The sequence below is a fragment of the Gopherus evgoodei genome, chromosome 9, assembly GCF_007399415.2.
Source record: "Gopherus evgoodei ecotype Sinaloan lineage chromosome 9, rGopEvg1_v1.p, whole genome shotgun sequence".
NCBI lineage: Eukaryota > Metazoa > Chordata > Testudines > Testudinidae > Gopherus > Gopherus evgoodei.
Window position 1 is genome coordinate 37809832 of NC_044330.1, and position 19604 is coordinate 37829435.

At 40.4% G+C, this 19604-nt stretch overlaps 1 protein-coding gene across 2 annotated transcripts in view; it reads left to right on the top strand.

Moving 5' to 3' along the window:
- Positions 1-18230, top strand: part of SERPINE2 (serpin family E member 2) — a 38781-nt gene extending 20551 nt beyond the window's left edge. For both annotated transcript variants that reach the window (XM_030576116.1, XM_030576118.1), the window contains exons 2-9: positions 367-642; positions 5293-5520; positions 6399-6596; positions 12496-12694; positions 13280-13380; positions 16096-16182; positions 16934-17017; positions 17515-18230. In XM_030576116.1, the coding sequence (XP_030431976.1) occupies positions 387-642; positions 5293-5520; positions 6399-6596; positions 12496-12694; positions 13280-13380; positions 16096-16182; positions 16934-17017; positions 17515-17552 (1191 nt within the window). In that variant the 5' untranslated portion in view covers positions 367-386 and the 3' untranslated portion in view covers positions 17553-18230. The remainder of the gene's footprint in view (positions 1-366; positions 643-5292; positions 5521-6398; positions 6597-12495; positions 12695-13279; positions 13381-16095; positions 16183-16933; positions 17018-17514) is intronic.
- Positions 18231-19604: the final 1374 nt, after the last annotated feature.

The window sequence follows — 19604 nt, forward strand, 5'->3', positions numbered from 1 at the left end:
ATGTAAATGACTATACAAATTTCAATACAATGCTGATTTGAGACATTGCCAGAATTGCACTGAAAGTCTGTGTTTATATGAATGACAAAATAACCATATAACTCAGCACAATTGTCATTCTTTCTGCTTCTGGAGGGAATGGTAGGTGTGCTGAACTTGAGTTTTGAGGCTTATTGGCAAAGCTATGTGAAGTTTTCACAAAACATCCACTACATATGTCTGACTTTAGCTAATGTTAGAGACAGCCAGCTACAACTACATTGCATTTAGCTAATGTTAACATGTAAGCGTAGCAGAGAATTTTTATGCTCATGAAAGTGGTCTTTAACTTTTTTTTTTTTTTTTTTTTTTTTTGGTCTCCTTTAGGTTATTTTTGTTTAGAAATCATGAACTGGCACTTCCTTCTCCTTTTCAACACCGTGACTTTAACATCTGTGTGGTCCCAGTTCAATCCTTTATCTCTTGAGGAACTAGGCTCTGACATTGGAATCCAAGTTTTCAATCAGATAGTCAGAGCTAGACCTCAGGAGAATATTGTGGTTTCTCCACATGGGATTGCATCTGTACTGGGAATACTTCAGCTGGGTGCTGATGGCAAGACAAAGAAGCAGCTGACAACTGTGATGAGATACAGCGTAAATGGTCAGTTTTTATCTGTTGTTGATTATTATTATTAATAATATTGTTATTATGAATCACTTCATAAAAAACCTGCATAAACTTTTAAGGCTGGAAGGACAATATATTTTAATGGGAGGTTCTTCAAATTGTGCTACATTGTTTACTTAAACTGGCTTGTGATGCAAAGTATAGTTAGCACTAAGAGAAGGCCATACCTCATAAAATGTCCTCTACAATATAGGCTACCAGATAAACATGGACCCAGTTTAGCTAGAAAATTCAAATTCCATCCCTTCTTGCTGACATTGGTGCCATGCTTTGGGGTGACCTATAAACTATTTATGTGGAGGGTGTAGAAAGATATAGGGATAATTTGGGTCTCTCGATCTCAGAAAATCAGTTTCTGCCATTCCAAGCACCCCTCCAACAACAATACAATCTACTTGGTCCAGCTATATGGCATTACTTGCAGCTTAAGCATCTCTTGAAAGACATGTTTGATCCTGATGTGCTTGGGAGCACCAGAGACTCCAGAACTGGTGATGTGTAGAGAGCTCTCTAGGTTCACCTGAACATCTGTAGCTTGTTATGACTTCCTGACCCAAAAGATTCTCCCGAATTTAGATTGCCTGTACCATGACTGGAACTAAGATTGGTGTGTATTATTGACCCCTTGCCAGTGGGCAGACCATTTTAAAACTCTACTCTTGATCTACTATTAAGACTGATCTGGCAGAAAATTATTTCTTCGAGTGCTTGTGCATGTTGATTCCATTCTAGGTTTGTGCGCGCCCACAAGCACAGTTGTCGGAGACTTTTGCCGTAGCAGTATCCATAGGGCCAGCTGTGGTGCCCCCTTGAGTGTCGTGCCCATGCATCTGTATATTAGGCGCTGTCAACCCTATGACCTCTTAGTACCTTCTTACTGCCCGTGAGGTTGGAGTGCCTCGTCTTGCCATTCTCAAGAGCAGTTCTTCATAGATCTTTGTTCTACCTAATCTGTACCTCAGTGTGTCACCAACTGGTCGATCGCAATCGACTGGTCAATCCTAGAGGATCTGCCAGATGGACAGATTCCTCAAGGGCCTTGAGTACCTCTACCTGCATGTCAAGGATCCTGTTCCTCTGTGGGGCTTGAATCTGGTGCTGTCGCAGCTCACGGGTCCTCCTTTTGAGCCTTTGGCTTCCTGTTCTCTTCTTCTCCTGTCCTGAAAGGTTGTATTGCTGGTCACAGTGAATTCAGCCCACCGAGTCTTAGAGATTCAGGTGCTCTCCTCGGAACCACCCTATATGGCCTTCTACAAGGACAAAATCCATTTGAGACCACACCTGGGTATTCTGCCCAAGGTGATCTGTTTCATTCAAGCCAGGACATTTACTTACCAGTCGTCTTTTCAAAGCCGCATAAGTCAGAGGAGGAACATAGACTGCATGCCTTGTACGTTAGGAGGGCTCTAGCCTTCTACATCAACAGGACCAAGCCATTCCGTAAGTCTACACAGTTGTTCATCACAGTGGCTGACAGGATGAAAGGACATCCTCTGTCTGCCCAATTAATTTCTTCTTGGGTCACCGCCTGCATTTGCTTCTGCTATGATCAAGTGAAGGTGCTGCCCCAGGTGACTGTCACCGCCCATTTGACTGAGGTGCAGGCCTCTTTGGCAGCTTTTCTGGCCCAGGTGCCTATCCAGAACATCTGCAGGGCAGCCACCTGGTCATCTGTCCATACGTTTACTTCCCACTATGCAAATACCCAGCTGGCCTGGGATGATGCTGGCTTCGGTAGGGCAGTACTGCAAGACATGAAACCGTGAACTCCGAACTCACCTCTGTAGATACTGCTTTTGAGCCACCTAGAATGGAATGGACATGAGCAAGCACTCAAAGAAAAAAAGGGTACTTATCTTTCGTAACTGTTGTTCTTAGAGATGTGTTACTCGTGTCCATTCCATTACCTGCCCTCCAACCCCTCTGTTAGAGTTTCTGGCAAGAAGGAACTGAGAGGGTGTAGGGTCGTCAGTGCCTGATATACCTACACATGAGCACAGCACTCCAGGGGGCTCCACAGCTGACCCTACGGATACTGCTAAGGCAAAAGTGGCTGACAACTGTGGGCTCTCGCACATCTAGAATGGAATGGACATGAGCAACACATCTTGAAGAACAAGAGTTACAAATGGTAATTAACTTGTGGTGGTGGTGGTGGTTGTTGTTCATACTGGTCCCTGTGTAGGTTACAGTGTGTGGCCTTGCCAAAATATATTTCTGCTGGAGATTTGGGTCTCCTAGAGCCACACTGGCTCATATGTTTTGAGACTATCCCAGGATACAGACCTTTGTTGAGTTTCAGCTGAGGGGCCAAGAAATGAATGAGACTAAACAGTCCTCTTAGCTTTACAGATTATCTCTGCAGCACAAAGCTGAGGTCCAGTGCCAGCATAGTATGGGTAGATTTTAATGCCTCTATTCCTGTTGTACTAAAACAGCCTTTAATTCAAGATTTCAGAAATTATTGGGCAATAAAATATTTTTATATTCAGTTTCTTATAGGCCTCTGAGCCCACTTAGTTGGAGGACTCTCTTTTGGATCTTTTGATGCTTTTTTTTGGCTTTGCTTCTGTTTCTTCTGTCAAGATCCCAGACTCTCTAGCCTCTCCTGGGCCTTTTTTCTATTCAAAAACCCCTTTCTTTCAGTCTCTGTTCCTGACATTGGCATGAATCCCTATTATTCCTCTACCAGTGCCTTTCCTCTAGAGAGTAGGGTGAGACTACTTGCTGCTTCTTAGTATGCTAGTGAGGCTTAACAACAGCACAGAATGCTGGCACTTACAGAATCTTAAAGGAACTGTGTTTATGAAATGTGAAACCTTCCAAAAGGTGAGTACATTTTCAGATGTATAAAGAATGAGCGATGTTATTGTTTCCTGTAACACACTGTCCCATCCTTAATTGCTTTGCTGTGCAGTTTTCTGTTTAGGGTATAACTAAATTTATTTATTGTTGCGTAGTAAAATATCCATATGTTGAAGATTCAAATACTTTTATGTGGTAATCTTGAATTAAAAAGCATTTTGAGTTTTCTAAACATCGCTGTCTGCAAGAATTTTGAAGCATTGAAACTAACTGAATTCATTAGAACTAGTCAGTCTAACAATCCTAGACACGAGAGACAGGTTCTCAAACTTTTCTGTAGTGATCCATATCTTAATATAAAGTTTCTCATGGACCGCCACCTATTTTTAATGTTTGCATGTACCTCCTATTCTCTTGTTGATGATTGCCTAATAACCCTGTGACAGCTACAAAAGTTGCTTACTTGGAAAGTAACTCTAGTGAAATATTTAAAGCATTTTTAGGTATCCTTTAATGCAATTTAACAGCTGGAAGCAAGGAGGAGAGACAGTACCACGTGAGCAGCCACCAGCAAATGTTCAGTGGATGGCTAGTGGGCCACAGACTAGTGTGAAAACATCCGTTATGGTATGCTTACCAAAAGGATATGCCCATAATATTGAAGACTGTGAACACATGGACATCATGTGATCTATCTTACTAAAAGATTCACAGTAATATAACCAGCAGGCCCAACTATTGAGGACTTATCCTACATGGAGCTGAAATGGTCATTTTTGAATCTTTTGCTTTTTTTCCCCCCTTCTCTTATCTTGTTTAGAAGCATTAATGACAGGGAGAACTGAGGTGTGACAAATGTAGTAGTTTTCCTGTCCTGCTCTAAGGGCATGGCTACACTTACCAGTCATAACACCTTTCTTGAAGACCACTCTTTCATATACTAGAGGCTTTCATGGAGCATATTGCAACCTATTAATAGTTGATACCCTTGGATAAATACTCTACTTCCTTTTAGAGGCTGGAGTCTAATACTGAATTTCCTTACTAATGTAGCCTAGTCTTCAGATTTAATTTTAGTTTTCCAAAAACTTTCCAAAGGTGTCTCTTTTGGTTAGCACACAGTTTCCAGAAAACGTTTTTTATATCCCACCCTATTTCTTACTGAATGGAATGGAGGGATCAAAATTGACAACCTTAGTTTTTCAGTTTATGGTCTTAGTCCCTCCTTCCCCCATGACTTCTGCCTCTTGAGAACTACCCTTATTCCTGTGCTTATGGTCCTTATACTCTGAGTGGCCAGAATGAATATCCTTATTCAGTTGTAGCTGCTGGGAAGATGAGGACTCTCACCCACAAAATAACATTGTAGTATTGTGTTAAGTTGCAGTGCTGTAAACATGTCAACATAAGGTCAAGATATTGCAGCTAATTTATGTTGTAGCTCTCAAACTGTCATCAATTACACTAATCTAGATTTGTTTGTTTTTGTTTGTACCTATTCTAGAATAAACATTTTAACTATTGTCCATACCAGAAAGTTATTGATTGATATATACTACACCAGGACTTAGATATACAGTACAAGGATTAGACAAAGAGCCAAATTCTTCACTGTAGAGTAGTGTCCTTCAGATGAGTCAGAGATACTGTTGCTCAGATGAGTGTTGAAGAATGTCTGTTAGTGGCATTGGTATTCTTTCTTAATCCCATCATGTTAGTGTGTGTGTTTGGATGTCAGTAATTACTGATACAAGTTAACTCCTTGAAAACTTCTTTCATTTTCCTTTCTAAATAAAATTTGCTGTTATTTCTAACTAGGAGTTGGTAAAGTATTAAAGAAGATAAACAAGGCCATAGTCTCGAAGAAGAATAAAGACATTGTGACAGTTGCTAATGCAGTGTTTGCAAAGAGTGGCTTTAAAATGGAAGTGCCTTTTGTTACAAGAAACAAAGAGGTGTTTCAGTGCAGTGTCAAGACTGTGGATTTTGAGGACCAAAATGCAGCATGCAGTTCCATTAACCAGTGGGTGAAAAATGAAACAAGGGGTAGGTATTGTTGAATTTTTTTGTGTAACTGTGTTAAACACTTATTTTATAGACACTAAAGTTGAGAGAGGGGTAAAAAGTTTTTAAAAAATGGTGGGAAGACACTGAATCATCTCATCTTAATTTATCGTGTGTGTGTGTGCGTGCATATGTGTATATATAATATAATTTTTTTTAAACTTGGGTGCACCTTGTCTAACTACTTGAAGATGCATGGTATCTATTGTCCTTTTAAGAGTCACTTCCATGAAGCTAATTCCAGTGATGTTATTTTCATAAACAAAAAAAACCTGCAAAACCAAACACTCCCACTATTCAAACTTTTATCCACATATTGCTGAGGCCAGAGTTCAGGTTTTGCATTACAGCATAATTAGCTTATATTGCATCTTGGTATCTGCTGGGAGATGAAAGTGACATCCTGGGGATGCTTGCAGTGTGTCATTGATCGTGGTGATGGCAATGCATGGATGTCGTCAAGTGCTGGAGATTTTTCCTTTTAACTTTTCATTTCCAGGCTGTGGCTGATTCAGCCTTAATTGTTTAGTTTGGTAAACACCCCAAATGTGCTAAATAAGGCTTTGCCTGAGCACAGCTCTTAGGTGGGTGCTAGAGTGTTCCCTCACTAGTGAAGACTAAGGCCCTAATACAGCTGCTACTGTTCTCAGTAAAATGACTCCACTGATGTCAGCGGGCTCTGAAATGAGCAGAGCCAGAATTCTTCAGGCTGGTTTTAGCAGCCATCTTTGCTCCAATTCAGAATGAATGTTACCTACTGAATTACAAAGTACATGGGCTCTGTTTCGTCATGACCAGCTGGCTTACATTGCAACAGAAAATGCTCAGTTTCCCCCCTTCCTTTTTTATTTTATTTTCAGGTATGATTGATAATCTCTTATCTCCAGACATTATTGATGGTGCTTTGACCAGGCTTGTGCTGGTAAATGCGGTGTATTTCAAGGGTTTATGGAAATCACGTTTTCAACCTGAAAATACAAAGAAACGAACATTTAATGGAGCTGATGGGAAGACTTACCAAGTACCTATGCTGGCCCAGTTGTCTCTGTTCCGCTGTGGTAAGCTCAGGAGCTAGTTTCTTGTAAATGAAACACAACTTTCTGCACCTGTACTCCTTTCAAAATGTAGGCAAAGAAGGTTAATGTGTGTGTTTTGGGAGGGGATACGTAGCATTCCTGTTTGAGTAGATACTTGTGTTGGTTAAGTGGGAAAACTTTTCAAACTCCTATCTAATCTTGATGAAACATTGAGAACTGTGAATAGTCAGAACCACTGGAAATAGGTGACTTTTTTATTTAGGTGCATTGTTTTAGATGCTCCTGTTCAAAACCTTTGGCCAAATAAATAAGAAATAAAATGTGTCCTGTCCTTAATCAAAAACCTATCTAAAGTAGAAAAACTTAGAATTACCTGGTTTTTATATTGTATTTTAGCCATATATTGTGAGAAGGAATAAGCTTTAAAAATCAGCAAATAAAAATTAAAATACAGAGTTCTTTCTTTCTTAGCAGGCCATAAGAAGTGTACACAAAGCATGCTTAAATTCACTTTAGATTCTGTGGTAGTAGACAGCTAGAAACAGTTTTGCAGACAATAACTATTGAACCAAGGGACAGAGTAGCTCAGGGTTAGTATACTATTTGCTTACCTCTGGAGGCCAGCATTTAAATTCTAAATTGAATTGCAAGTAAAAAGGAGTTCACTGGGTTCAGCCTAATTTCTGTTTGTGCCTGTCACAAAACCAGAACAGAAGCCCACATGACTGGCAGCCTCTACTCAAGAGTTCCAGTACTGAAACGGGTTTTGCTGATCAGGCTCACAGTGCATTGGGAGCATTTTTATAGAAGTGTGTGCACGTTTTCTGCCCGTGTTCTAAGATAAGACAAGTGCTATTTGTAACTTGCTTTCATATGCACTAAACACTATTACAAGGAATAAATTTAGAAATAAATCTGAAAAAATGTTACTGGTAAAGAAATGTACAACCAGCTAGCCAAGAGGGCAAACATTAATTTAAGTGATCAGTATTAAAAATGTGCTAGTTTAGCCAACATAGGAGCGTACAAATCAATCACTCTCTGGCTTAAAAAATATGAAACTATTTTGTACCTTGGCCATGTCCTGAAAATCTTTACACATTAAAGCAAAAATTAAATGCTTTAGACAGATAAAACTTCAGGGATGTGAATGAAAATCGCGGAGTGAAATATGTAGGATCTATACTTCAGAAAAGGACCATACATCATGGTCAGGTCTTGCTTACCATTCTTACATTGCCCTAAAATTCATAGGGTCTGAATCCGGTGTAAATAGGGAGTAACTCTTATTACATTGTCATAACAGTGATTGGAACCAACGCCATTATTTTCAAGGCCTTTAGATGGAAAGTATTAAGAATCCTGTTGCAGAATTGAAACTCCTATTTCAGGTTAGGTATCTTTAATATAGATGAATGCAAAGATTCTCGGATTTCTTGGTAGTGTAAGAAGCATGTTAGAGCAAAAACATCTTGTAGATACCTACACTCCCATTTGTAGCTCTGAAGATCACAGTATCCTATGGCAACCACAGCAACTGTTTGCACGGAAACGTAGTATGGGAAAGTAAGTGTGTGGTGCTGTTTTTAAATGTAATTTAGCCATGTGAATGAGGGAACCTGGAAACATGTAATCATCAGGCTGTCTGCAGATCACTAGTTTGAGAACTGTAAGCCTAATGTAAAGGAGCTACTCAGACACAGAAAATTTTCTTTAGTTGAGCTGGAAAAGGAGGTGAGCTGGGTAAAGAGGTAAGCTAACGGCTCCCTTCTACCCTCTCTGTAATGAGCTGGTTTCAGGCAAACAGTCTTAAGGCTGCAGGGCTCTGCAAACGAGGTTAATCTTCTGGTACAGAAATCCCTCATCAATTTGGGCTGGCAGATGTGGATTTTGATGCAGAGTGGGAAGTGTAGTGAGATTTTGCTGCTGTGTAGTGACTCTGTCCCAAATCTCAGTCTCTGGCATCTTGTGGTCTGTGCAGCTAGATTGGCTCTTCTCATCTGAGACACTTTAAGGGTATGTCTACATCTACAGTTTTGCAGCGCTGGTTGTTACAGCTGCATTAGTACAGCTGTATAGGGCCAGCGCTGCAGAGTGGCCACACTTACAGCAACCAGCGCTGCAAGTGGTGTTAGATGTGGCCACACTGCAGCGCTGTTGGGCGGCTTCAAGGGGGGTTCGGGAAACGCGAGAGCAAACCACGGGGAAGCAGGTCTCCTTCCCCGGTTTGCTCCAGTGTTCCCCGAACCCCCCTGCAAGCAGGTCTCCTTCCCCGGGGTGTGCTCTCGCGTTCCCCGAACCCCCCTGCAAACCGCGGGGAAGGAGACCTGCTTGCAGGGGGGTTCGGAGAACGCGAGAGCAAACCGCGGGGAAGGAGACCTGCTTGCACGGGGGTTCGGGGAACGCGAGAGCAAACCGCGGGGAAGGAGACCTGCTTCCCCGCGGTTTGCTCTCGCGTTCCCCGAACCCCCCTGCAAACCGCGGGGAAGGAGACCCGCTTGGGGGGGGATTCGGAGAACACCGGAGCAAACCGCGGGGAAGGAGACCTGCTTGATTACCAGAGAGGTATCCTCAGGTATGCTGGGATACCTGCTTATTCCACGGAGGTCAAGAAAAGCGCTGGTAAGTGTCTACACTTGATTATCAGCGCTGGATCACCAGCGCTGGATCCTCTACACCCGAGACAAAATGGGAGTACGGCCAGCGCTGCAAACAGGGAGTTGCAGCGCTGGTGATGCCCTGCAGATGTGTACACCTCCTAAGTTGCAGCGCTGTAACCCCCTCACCAGCGCTGCAACTTTGTGATGCAGACAAGCCCTAAGTTTGGTTTAATCATAGAATATCAGGGTTGGAAGGGGCCTCGAGGTCATCTCCTCCAGGGGTCGGCAGCTTTCAGAAGTGGTGTGCTGAATCTTCAGAAATTCACTCTAATTTAAGGTTTCACATGCCAGTAATACATTTTAACGTTTTTAGAAGGTCTCTTTCTATAAGTCTATAATATATAATAAATAAACTACTGTTTGTATGTAAAGTAAGTAAGGTTTTTAAAATGTTTTAAGAAGCTTCATTTAAAATTAAATTTAAAATGCAGAGCATCCTGGACTGGTGGCCAGGATCCAGGCAGTGTGAGTGCCACTGAAAATCAGCTCGTGTGCCGACTTCGGCACCCAAGCCATAAGTTGCCTATCCCATTCTAGTCCAACCCCCTGCTCAAAGCAGGACCAATCCCCAGACAGATGTTTACACCAGTTCCCTAAATGGCCCCCTCAAGGATTGAACTCACAACCCTGGGTTTAGCAGGCCAATGCTCAAATTTAATGAAACTTGTTCTTTTGGCACTTGTCTAAAAAGCCATGATATTAACTGAAAAAAGGGTGGAGTGGGAAGAGGGACCCTATTCAACTAGGATAGCCAGCTGCCTGTTTTTTGACTAGAAAGTCCAGTTGAAAAAGGGATTTAACTGAGTGTCCAAAGTCCAGTTACAGAGGGTGGAGGAGGCACTGGGTCATTACCTGTATCAACCCCTGCTCAGCTGGGGCTGCCTCCTACCTGCATTGGATGGCTGCAGTTCCCAGCCCTGGCTCTGCAACTCCCTCCTGACTTAGGGAGAGGGAGCAGGAGATAAGAGAGGAAAAGCAGCAAACAATGGGGAGACATGGGAAGAAGAGTGAACGCAGGGGAGCCTTGGGGGGAAGAGGTGGGGTGGGGGAGGTTCTGGCATTCCTACTGGTGTCTGCTTTTTAAATATTACAAAGTTGTCAGCCCTATAAAGGGACTGTCCACTCAAGACAATGTTTAAAACAGAATCTAAATGCCTAGAGCATAACACTGAGGGAAGAGTTTCCTTCATAGTCTTACAAATAAGTGCTTTTCAGCTAGATATATAGGGAGCATGCTGTCCACCCAGCTGACAGTAAGAATTCTAGTTCATAAGGGATTCCCTGTCACAAAAAAGAATCTTTTTGATTAGGACACAAACCTATTAGAGTCTATCAGCCTTCACTGTGTCTCCAGAAAAGTAAAGAAAATAATTAGCTTTCAAAATAAAATGCTAGTAATTAGACTCTCCGATTGCTAATGGATCTTCAAGTTGCAATGCAATCCTGTGATATGGCACATTGTAGATAAAGTGCTAGCTGAAATCCTCCATGACTAACACCTGTGATGTTTGTTAGAGCACTAGTTAGTGTCTTGATAGCTAAAGGCGGCTTTTGAGAATTTTAACATGAGCTGAGCTGGCTGGAGGCCTATAATGGTGTGTCACGCTTTACCAGCAATAGGAGCTATTTGTGAAAATCTCTTTACGCTTGAATAAATTTCAGGATGTCTTTTTATTGCTTCCTTTTTGTGAGAAGAGACATTATTGTCAAACAAGCTTGTGATTAACTTTCTGTTAACTTCTTCCTTTTTTCTGTTAACTGTAAAATAAGGAAAACTTTAGTCCATTTCCCAGCAAAATGGTGTCCTGGAACATATAAAATGGCTTTCAGCTCCCTTAGCCTTTTTGACCACTTATTTTCTTTGTACTCTGTCTCCATATATAATTTTTACTGATCAAGATCCATTCAAGTAGCTAGATTTTTTTTCTACTTTCTTTTCCAACTAGTAAACAAGCCTGTTGTGCTTTTCATTAGCTCTGTTAGTCTTTTTCCATAATACTTTCAGTTTCATGTCCTTCTATCCCATAACAGAACAAGCAAGAAAATAGTCTGGTTTTGTTTGTTTGTTGCCAGGTGGTATGGAAACCTCATGTAATAGTATGCTACTGATGTCATTATGGTCTTTAACTAGAGTAGTTATGGTCCCTGGTTGATTACCAGCAGCAGTTTGAATACTAGCATAATTTGGATGTAGGTGTTTATGCTGAAAAGTTTTATTCAGTATGGCTGAAATCTAATTTATAGGATGCACCACTGTCACTTGCAGCAGAAGTTTCCACCATTGGATTTATGTGTAGCCACAATAAACTGCTGCTAAAGTAGCATCATGTGGGACAAAAAAAATCCAATAATCCTTTTGAATGTTCTCATAATGAAAACTGTCTTGCAAAATCCTATTAGTGTTTTAAGTCTTTTAAAAATAATGGAAAGACCCTTATTGACTTCAGTGGCCTTGGATGAGACCCCATGTTTCTTTACCCACTGCACATTACAGATAGCCAATGGCCTGCTACAATCTGTTGTTCATCATGTGCTTACAAACTGCTGATGGTCCTTTCCAGGGCAGTATCTAAGGTTTTAAGCGCTTCTCTTTTGCTGCCCTCTGTTCCTATAGTTGCTGATCTCCTTTACTTGCCTACCTTACTGTTTCCAGGGAAGTCTCCTTGGTAAACTGTAGCAGTAGACTCTTTTACTTGCAGTTTAGAAGCAGCACAAGATTCAGTGGGGTTTAAAGGCAGATGGTGTGGCAGTTTGTAGAGATTGTTAAAGAGCATTTCTGATCCCCAGTGTACCGTAGTCCTTGGAGGAAAAGAATCTGTTTTACAAAAGGAATCTTACTCCTTTTTTGGACGAGCTTTTGCTATTTCCATCGTGTCTCCCACCTGTTCTGTTTCAGTAGATGCTGATGACATTCTGAAGCAGTCTGCAGCATGGCTATTTTATATTTTCAAAGGAACTCCAACCACCACCAAGTAATATTCATGTAACTTGTAGAAACTATTCTGAGATGCCATCGAGTAGATTTTTTGCGCTATCTGCATTGCATTATCAAAATGTAACTTTTATATAGACTCCATGCTTGTTATGTAAGTGAACTCTACTGGAAGATGGCAATCATCTGTGATATCGAGATTTTACAGTTACAATAGTATAGCTTTGCCAATAGGTCTAACATTTTTACTCACTACTGCTTCTAATATCAGAGATTAAAGGCTTTTAACTGTTTGAGAATTATGGCTTCTTTCTCTCTCTCCCCTTAGGCACAACAAGTACCCCTAATGACTTGTGGTATAACATAATTGAATTGCCTTACCATGGCGAAAGCATCAGTATGTTGATTGCTCTGCCTACAGAAAGCACTACCCCTCTCTCTGCCATCATTCCTCACATCAGCACAAAAACAATACAGAGCTGGATGACAACCATGATACAAAAGAGAGTGCAAGTTATTTTACCCAAGTGAGTACTAATATCTTCCAGTCTCTTCTCCCTCTTAGCCCCCTGTTACTTGCCTGGCTGCTCTGCAAGGACGAGGCCCACACGCGCAGTGAATTGGCCTTAATGAAGGTAATGTGACACACCCACAACAGGGACTCCAAGCGTTGCTCTCACTGGGATGGGGAGCCCAGCGCATGAAAAAGCTTGGCCTGGTATGGAGTCCAAATATGCAACCGATAGCTCACAGCAATTATACCATCATGCTAATACTATGCAAAGCAGCACATACATATGCAATTCGGGGCTTTCCATCGGCAGTGGCCACCCACCTTGGCCTGTGGCCAGGGGCTTTCTGTAGTTCCTCATAAACACCGGGGCTTCCCAGGCAAGGCAGTTCTAACGGGCTAAAAGCAGCCTCTGCTAGCATACGGTGTCCTATAATAACCTGCCACCGAGAAAGCGAAAAGCCATAACTAGGCCGTGACAAAGTCTTCCGGGGTTCCCTACACCCCCAAAATAAGGAATTCTTCTATAGTCCTTCTCAGCACTTAAAGCAACTTCTAGTTGTAATTCTGATGTCTTTTCTATTTTATATGCTTCAATCAGGTTCACAGCAGTAGCAGAAACAGATTTAAAGGAGCCTCTGAAAGTGCTTGGCATTACAGATATGTTTGAGCAGTCAAAGGCAAACTTTGCAAAAATAACAAGTAGGTTATCTTGTTTAAATTCTTCTTCTTCTGGTTTTTGTTCACGTTTTCTAGAACTACTGTTTTACAATTGCAATTATTAAAACAACCTTCTGCTTTGAAACTTTTCTACCAAAAGGCAAACTTCTAAATTAACCACAAGAAGTTAACCATATGGTGTGGCTTGCGAGAAGCCAATAAAATATCATGAGGCATTTTCACAGTAACCTTACATATTCTTCAATATTTTTCCTTTTGGTTTACAAAAAAAAATAATTATGTTGGATGAGACCATAATGGAAGATCTAATTGAGGCACTTTTTCTGTTACAATTTATATGTTTTATAAACTTTACAACAATGGATTTGAGAGGAAGGATGTCTGCCAAATTGATGGTAACGCTGAGTAAAAATGGAACAGTCATTGAACTGCATAACTGATCCATAAACGTTTCTTTCTGACAGTGGAGCACTGACTTCTAAAAGAAAACTGGATGTCTTCTGTCTATGAATTTTATGTCCCCCTCAGACTTCTGATTAGTTACCCTCCAGAAAAGCCCATCCAAGACAAAAAGACCTTGCTTGTTAACACAGCTCATTTTTATCTCATATACACTTCTCCACTTGAAATAAAAGATTACGTTCCTTTTTAGGGCTATCAAACAATTAAAAAAATTAGTTGCGATTAATTGCAGTTTTAATCACACTTAAACATTAACAGAATACCAATTGAAATTTATTATAAATAGTTTTGGATGTTGTGCTACATTTTCAAATATATTGATTTCAATTACAACACAGAATACAAAGTGTAGAATGCTCATTTTACATGATTTTTCTTATAAATATTTGCACTGTAATAAGTGCAATCTACAAGCTGAAGCATGAAGGGGCATATGAATGTATAGCATATCTGGCACATAAATACCTTGTAATGCTGGCAACAACAGTGCCATGCGAATGTGTGGTCTCACTTTCAGGTGACATTATAATATCAGTAGTGGGAAGTATTATCACCTGTAAATGTAAACAAAGTTGTTTGTCTTAGCGATCGGCTGAACAAGAAGTAGGACTGAATGGACTTGTAGGCTGTAAAGTTTTCCATTGTTTTGTTTTTGAGTTCAGTTATATTAAAAAAAAATCTACATTTGTAAGTAGCACTTCATGATAGAGATTGCACTACAGTACTTGTATGAGATGAACTGAAAAAGATTTTTCATCTATCTTGAAGTGAAAATATTTGTAATAAAAATACAAAGTGAGCATTATACACTTTGTATTTTGTTTTAATTGAAATCAATATATTTGAAAATATAGAAAAACAGATATTTATGTATATTGGTATTGTTTAGCAGTGCAAATAAAACTGATTAATCACGATTAATTTGTTTTGAGTTAATCACGTGAGTTTACTGCAATTGTCAGACCTTGTTCCTTTATTTTACTGAAAGCAAGGAGTTTTACTTGAACAGTGTTTAAGACACTCAGGATGAATTTAAATGGCATTCCTGGTTACGTGTTGCTATAATTCTGTTTTTAAGAAAAAATTACACTCTCGGATTATAAATTTTCAGTTTTACCTTTAAAACCACCAAATAAGCATAGAATTTAAGGGTATCAGTAGTTTTAAAAAACAATTTGCATTGCATTTTCTTTGTGGTAAAATATGTCCCCTAGTCACCTAGATATTTTCTATCCCATTTATTTTATTAATGTCATCATACGCAGTGAGTGAGTTGTGCCACTATGTTTAAGTGCATTGATTCCTGCATCACTAAATAAAGCTAAGGCAATAGATTCTGATTTTTGGACACTGTCCATCACCATATGTTTGTTTTAACATATACACATGCATGTGCAAACACTGCAATGCCATGTATCCACAAATGCCATAGCTGACGTGGTTAGTGTGTTAGGGTGCTAATGTGCATTTTTTTCTGTGCTTTGGCCAACGTTTATGTTAACTAATAGAACATTGTGCCTGTGTGAATACTTCTCAGTTTAACAAGTGATATACTATGGTGTTACAAGAAACAACAATCATGCAGAAGTCCAGCTAATCCATTCCTTTACATGCAGCATATTTCCTTTCTTTGCTTGGTGTCATCAGATTCACTGCTTCTGTTGCGGTCAGATCGAGCAACTGCATCTTAACAACAATAGAACAAAGTCCTCTTGCTTCCACCATGATTTCAATCTTTGCTAGGGTTACCAGGTGTCCAGTTTTTGACCACAACACCCAGTTGAAAAGAGACTCTGGCTGCTCCGGTCAGCACTGCTGACTGGGCTAATAAAAGTCCGGTGGGTGGTGCAGCAGGGATAAGGAATGGTTCTGTGTGGTTCCCAGAGGCAGCGGCATGTCCCCACTCCAGCTCCTACACGTAGGGGCAGCCAGGAGACTCAGCATGCTGTCCCTGTACCAAGTGCCAGCTCTGCAGCTCCTATTGGCCAGGAACAGCGGTCAATGGGAGCTGCAGGGGCAGCGCCTACAGACGGGACAGTGCACAGAGCCACCTGGCTGCGCCTCAGCATACGAGCTGGAGAGCGGACATGCCACTGCTTCCAGGAGCTGATTGAGGTAAGTGCTGCTGGGATCCTGCACCCCTGACCTTCCTACCCACACTCCTGATCCTCCTCCTACCCTCTGAACCCCTCAGTCCCAGCCAGCTTTACATACACTATAACAAATGTATAACTGCATATTAACACAGGTGCTGTTCTTGTTTTGGTCACACAGGAACAGAAAGCCTTCATGTGTCTCATATTTTACAAAAAGCAAAAATTGAAGTTAGTGAAGATGGAACCAAAGCTTCTGCAGCAACAAGTAAGTAGTTCTCTCTCTCTCTGGTTTTATTTAATCCTTAATTAAAAGTAGCTGTACTAAAACAAATTAATTAGATTTTCTCAGAAATAGGAAATCTTTTGTGAGTGCTTAAATTGAGATCACTTCAGCAGAAGCACATAAAAAGGACAGTAAAAAAAAATCAAATGAATTTTACTACTGAGTTTTTTTGGGGGGCGGGGGAGGCAGGGGTTAAGTGAATTTTTGGGTCAATACAGAATTAGTTAAACATAGCCCTCCACAAATTGTAAACACGTCTCTTTACTCCACTTGCTACCTATAGAACAGCATCAAGTTTAAAATCTAGTGGCCAATTCCTTGGCTCCTAATACGCATCCTTGTGCTGTTCCAGAGAACCACATTTAAGCAACACTGCCCTAAGGTGGCAGCTGGGTTTTCCTGTAGGGGAACAATCTTGAATTTTGATGTTAATTATTAGTTCTTCCCTTTTTGTTATGGATTGTGTGGTTCTGGTGAGCAATATAAGAAGGCTCATTTGCAATAGATAGCATTGGATAAAATGGCCTCGTGGCTGACCCAGGCTGCCACTGGTGATATAAAACAATTGATAAACTGATGCATGTTAGTGAAATGGAATGCCTAAAGGAGCAAACAAATATCGAATGGAAATCATAAACCTGTTGGATGCTTCATATTTGCACTGTTTGTAGTGTGATAGTGTTTGACTTGTTTAATTTTCCATCCTATTTTTCTCTTTAACTTTCTTTGGAAGCTGCAATTTTAATAGCCAGATCCTCCCCTCCTTGGTTTATAGTAGATAGACCATTTGTATTTTTCATCCGGCACAATCCTACAGGTAAGCAATGTTTTGTATTATTTTGCATGCAAGTTGAGTTTGTATAGTATAATGGCTACTTGCAAACTGTAATTTCTAGGTGGGAAAGCTTGAAGCTGTCCAGTAAGTGTTGCTAAAACAAATACAAAATACGATATGCTTCTGTATTGTGCTTTTAACTCCATTTAAAATAAACCAGAAGAACTGGAAAACCTACTCCACAGGAGATCAAACTAGACAATCATGATGGTCCCTTCTGACCTTAAAGTGTATGGGAGGGTCCTTGGGAGAATCTATATTCATATACACTCCTAATTCACCTGAAAACAAATAATTTATTAATCTACAATTCCCCTAACCAAAACAAAGCAAGCTCATGGAGTGTGAAACAGCCTTCTTACCTAGATTTTATTTGAACACATTCTGTAAATTTTTATTTTTCAGTGAATGCTCTACAATACTTACAAATTGGATATGTGTGTATATATAGTAATAGTGTTCTTTATTTTATCCCTCAGGTGCAGTCTTGTTTATGGGACAAATAAACAAACCTTGAATATGGAAAAGGTTTTCCTTAAGGAGCAAAGTAGAGACTCATTTGATACATCCTTGCTAGTTCCGTTAAATATTTTTGTACACTACTCTTTCACTTCACTCAAGAACTAGTTTGTAGTCAGCTGTGACTAGATTTTGAAAAAGGAGTCAATGTAGTTCTGGTTTTATGAGAAAACACAAATTGAAAACTACGATACCTTTTCAAAATGTCTGAAAGATTCTTTGAAACTACTGAATGGTTGCCTATGCTAACAAACTTACTGAGCTTTTTCTGTCCTAAGAATTTTATGCATAGCTTTTGTGGGAGGGTTTTAACAAGAGCATGACTAAACAAACCATTTCTGTTAGCAATGATTTTTATGTGGAAAATGTCTTTGGGTTTGTAGATGTCTCTTCAATATTTCTGCCCTTGAATGGCTTGATTGGATATCTTTTGTGGAACTAGATGAAAAGTTCTAGCAGTTTTTTTATGTAATGCATGTACCACTGAGGTAAAGTTTTTTTTAAAGAACTAATGTCTTGATAGATAACACATTTGCATTGACATCCTATTTTACTGTAATGTAAACTTGTCATTGCTAGTATTCACTTTGTATTGGATTTAAATTTTATATTTGTTTTTTGTACAAAGGAAAAAATAAAGTGCATTATGAGCAGTCAGAGATGGCAAGGTATCACAGCAATGTGCTGGTGAGTATTTCTGGGCAGGACTTCTGGGAGTCACCTGTTAACCATCCTCCCAGTTGGTGGTAGAATTTTTTCTTGATTCTTTTCCTAGCCTGATGGAGCTAAGCCTCTCTGCAATCTGCTAAACCTGTCCTGCTGTGGATGACTTATCCCTAAGGCTTCAAAAATATGTTTGAAGAGCAAATATTTTATCTTTGCAGTGCCCCAAATTTCACCTAGTGCAAGTGTTTTCAAAAATGTACCTGAGGAGATCTGTTCTCCCCCCCCCCCCCAGGTCCTTTCTCACACTTCAAAGGATACAAGTTAAACAGTATTATCCTCCGGGTGTTGATGATATCATTTAGGAACAGAATGTATCAGCAAAGTATTCCAAGGAAGAGCACTTGATGGGTTTGCTTATCACTGAGTTGCCTTCCTACATGTTTGAGAGCATTTTTGTCGGGGGTGGGGCTGGAGATATGGAAAGAGCAGATTCTTGGGTCCCTCATATCATATCTCTCTGTGAGCAAATGTATCTCTGTGACTTGGGGTCTGCTCTGGTGCAAGGCAACAGAGACTTAGTGTGGATAAAATGCTCCCATTCTGTTTCAGTAGAGTCCTACACACATTGTGCATTAGCGTAACTCTCTGCATAAGACGCAGAGTGATGGAGAATTGAGCCCATTGTGTTTATCACAAGTCGAAGAGCATTTAAAACTTACGTGAACTAGTATGTTAACTTAGTAGTAGAAGAAAGTGACAGTTCCGCATAAGCACATCTGCATCTGTCCAGGATTTAAATTATCACCAGTACGAGATAATCAGGATTGGTTCTTATTAAAATAAGCTGTCAACACTGATACCTGCTTATTTGCAACAGCAGGAATAAAGGAAATCTGATCATTTATTTCTAGAAAATCATGGTGATTTTCAGGAGATCTTATGTGGAGGAGTTGCACCTATGTAGGAAAGTAGCACTACACGCTCTGGTTCTGTGTGGCAGACAATGGGTAATAAAACTTGTAACTTCTGAGAGCCCCTTTAAAGAAGAACCCAAGAAATTTAGTAAAGCACTGCTGGCATAGTCAGTAGAATTTGTAACCCTTCTGCCAACACAGGAGGTTGAGCACAGGAGGTAAGAAGGGGCCATCAGAGAGCCGTTGTAGCTCCCTGACTCTGAAGCTGTTACTAGTCTCACTCTTTGGCAGGGACCTGTGTTTCTGGGATGGAGAGAGGGGCAAGTAGTGCTCTGAAATTTCAGTCCCTATATACTGCAGTGAGGCAACCTGTTTTCAAACCTGTATGTCAGTACAGCTCCCAAAACAGCTAACTAGGCTCAGCCCCAAGCACCACTGAACCTTGATTGCCAGGTGGTTCTCTTTTTGTG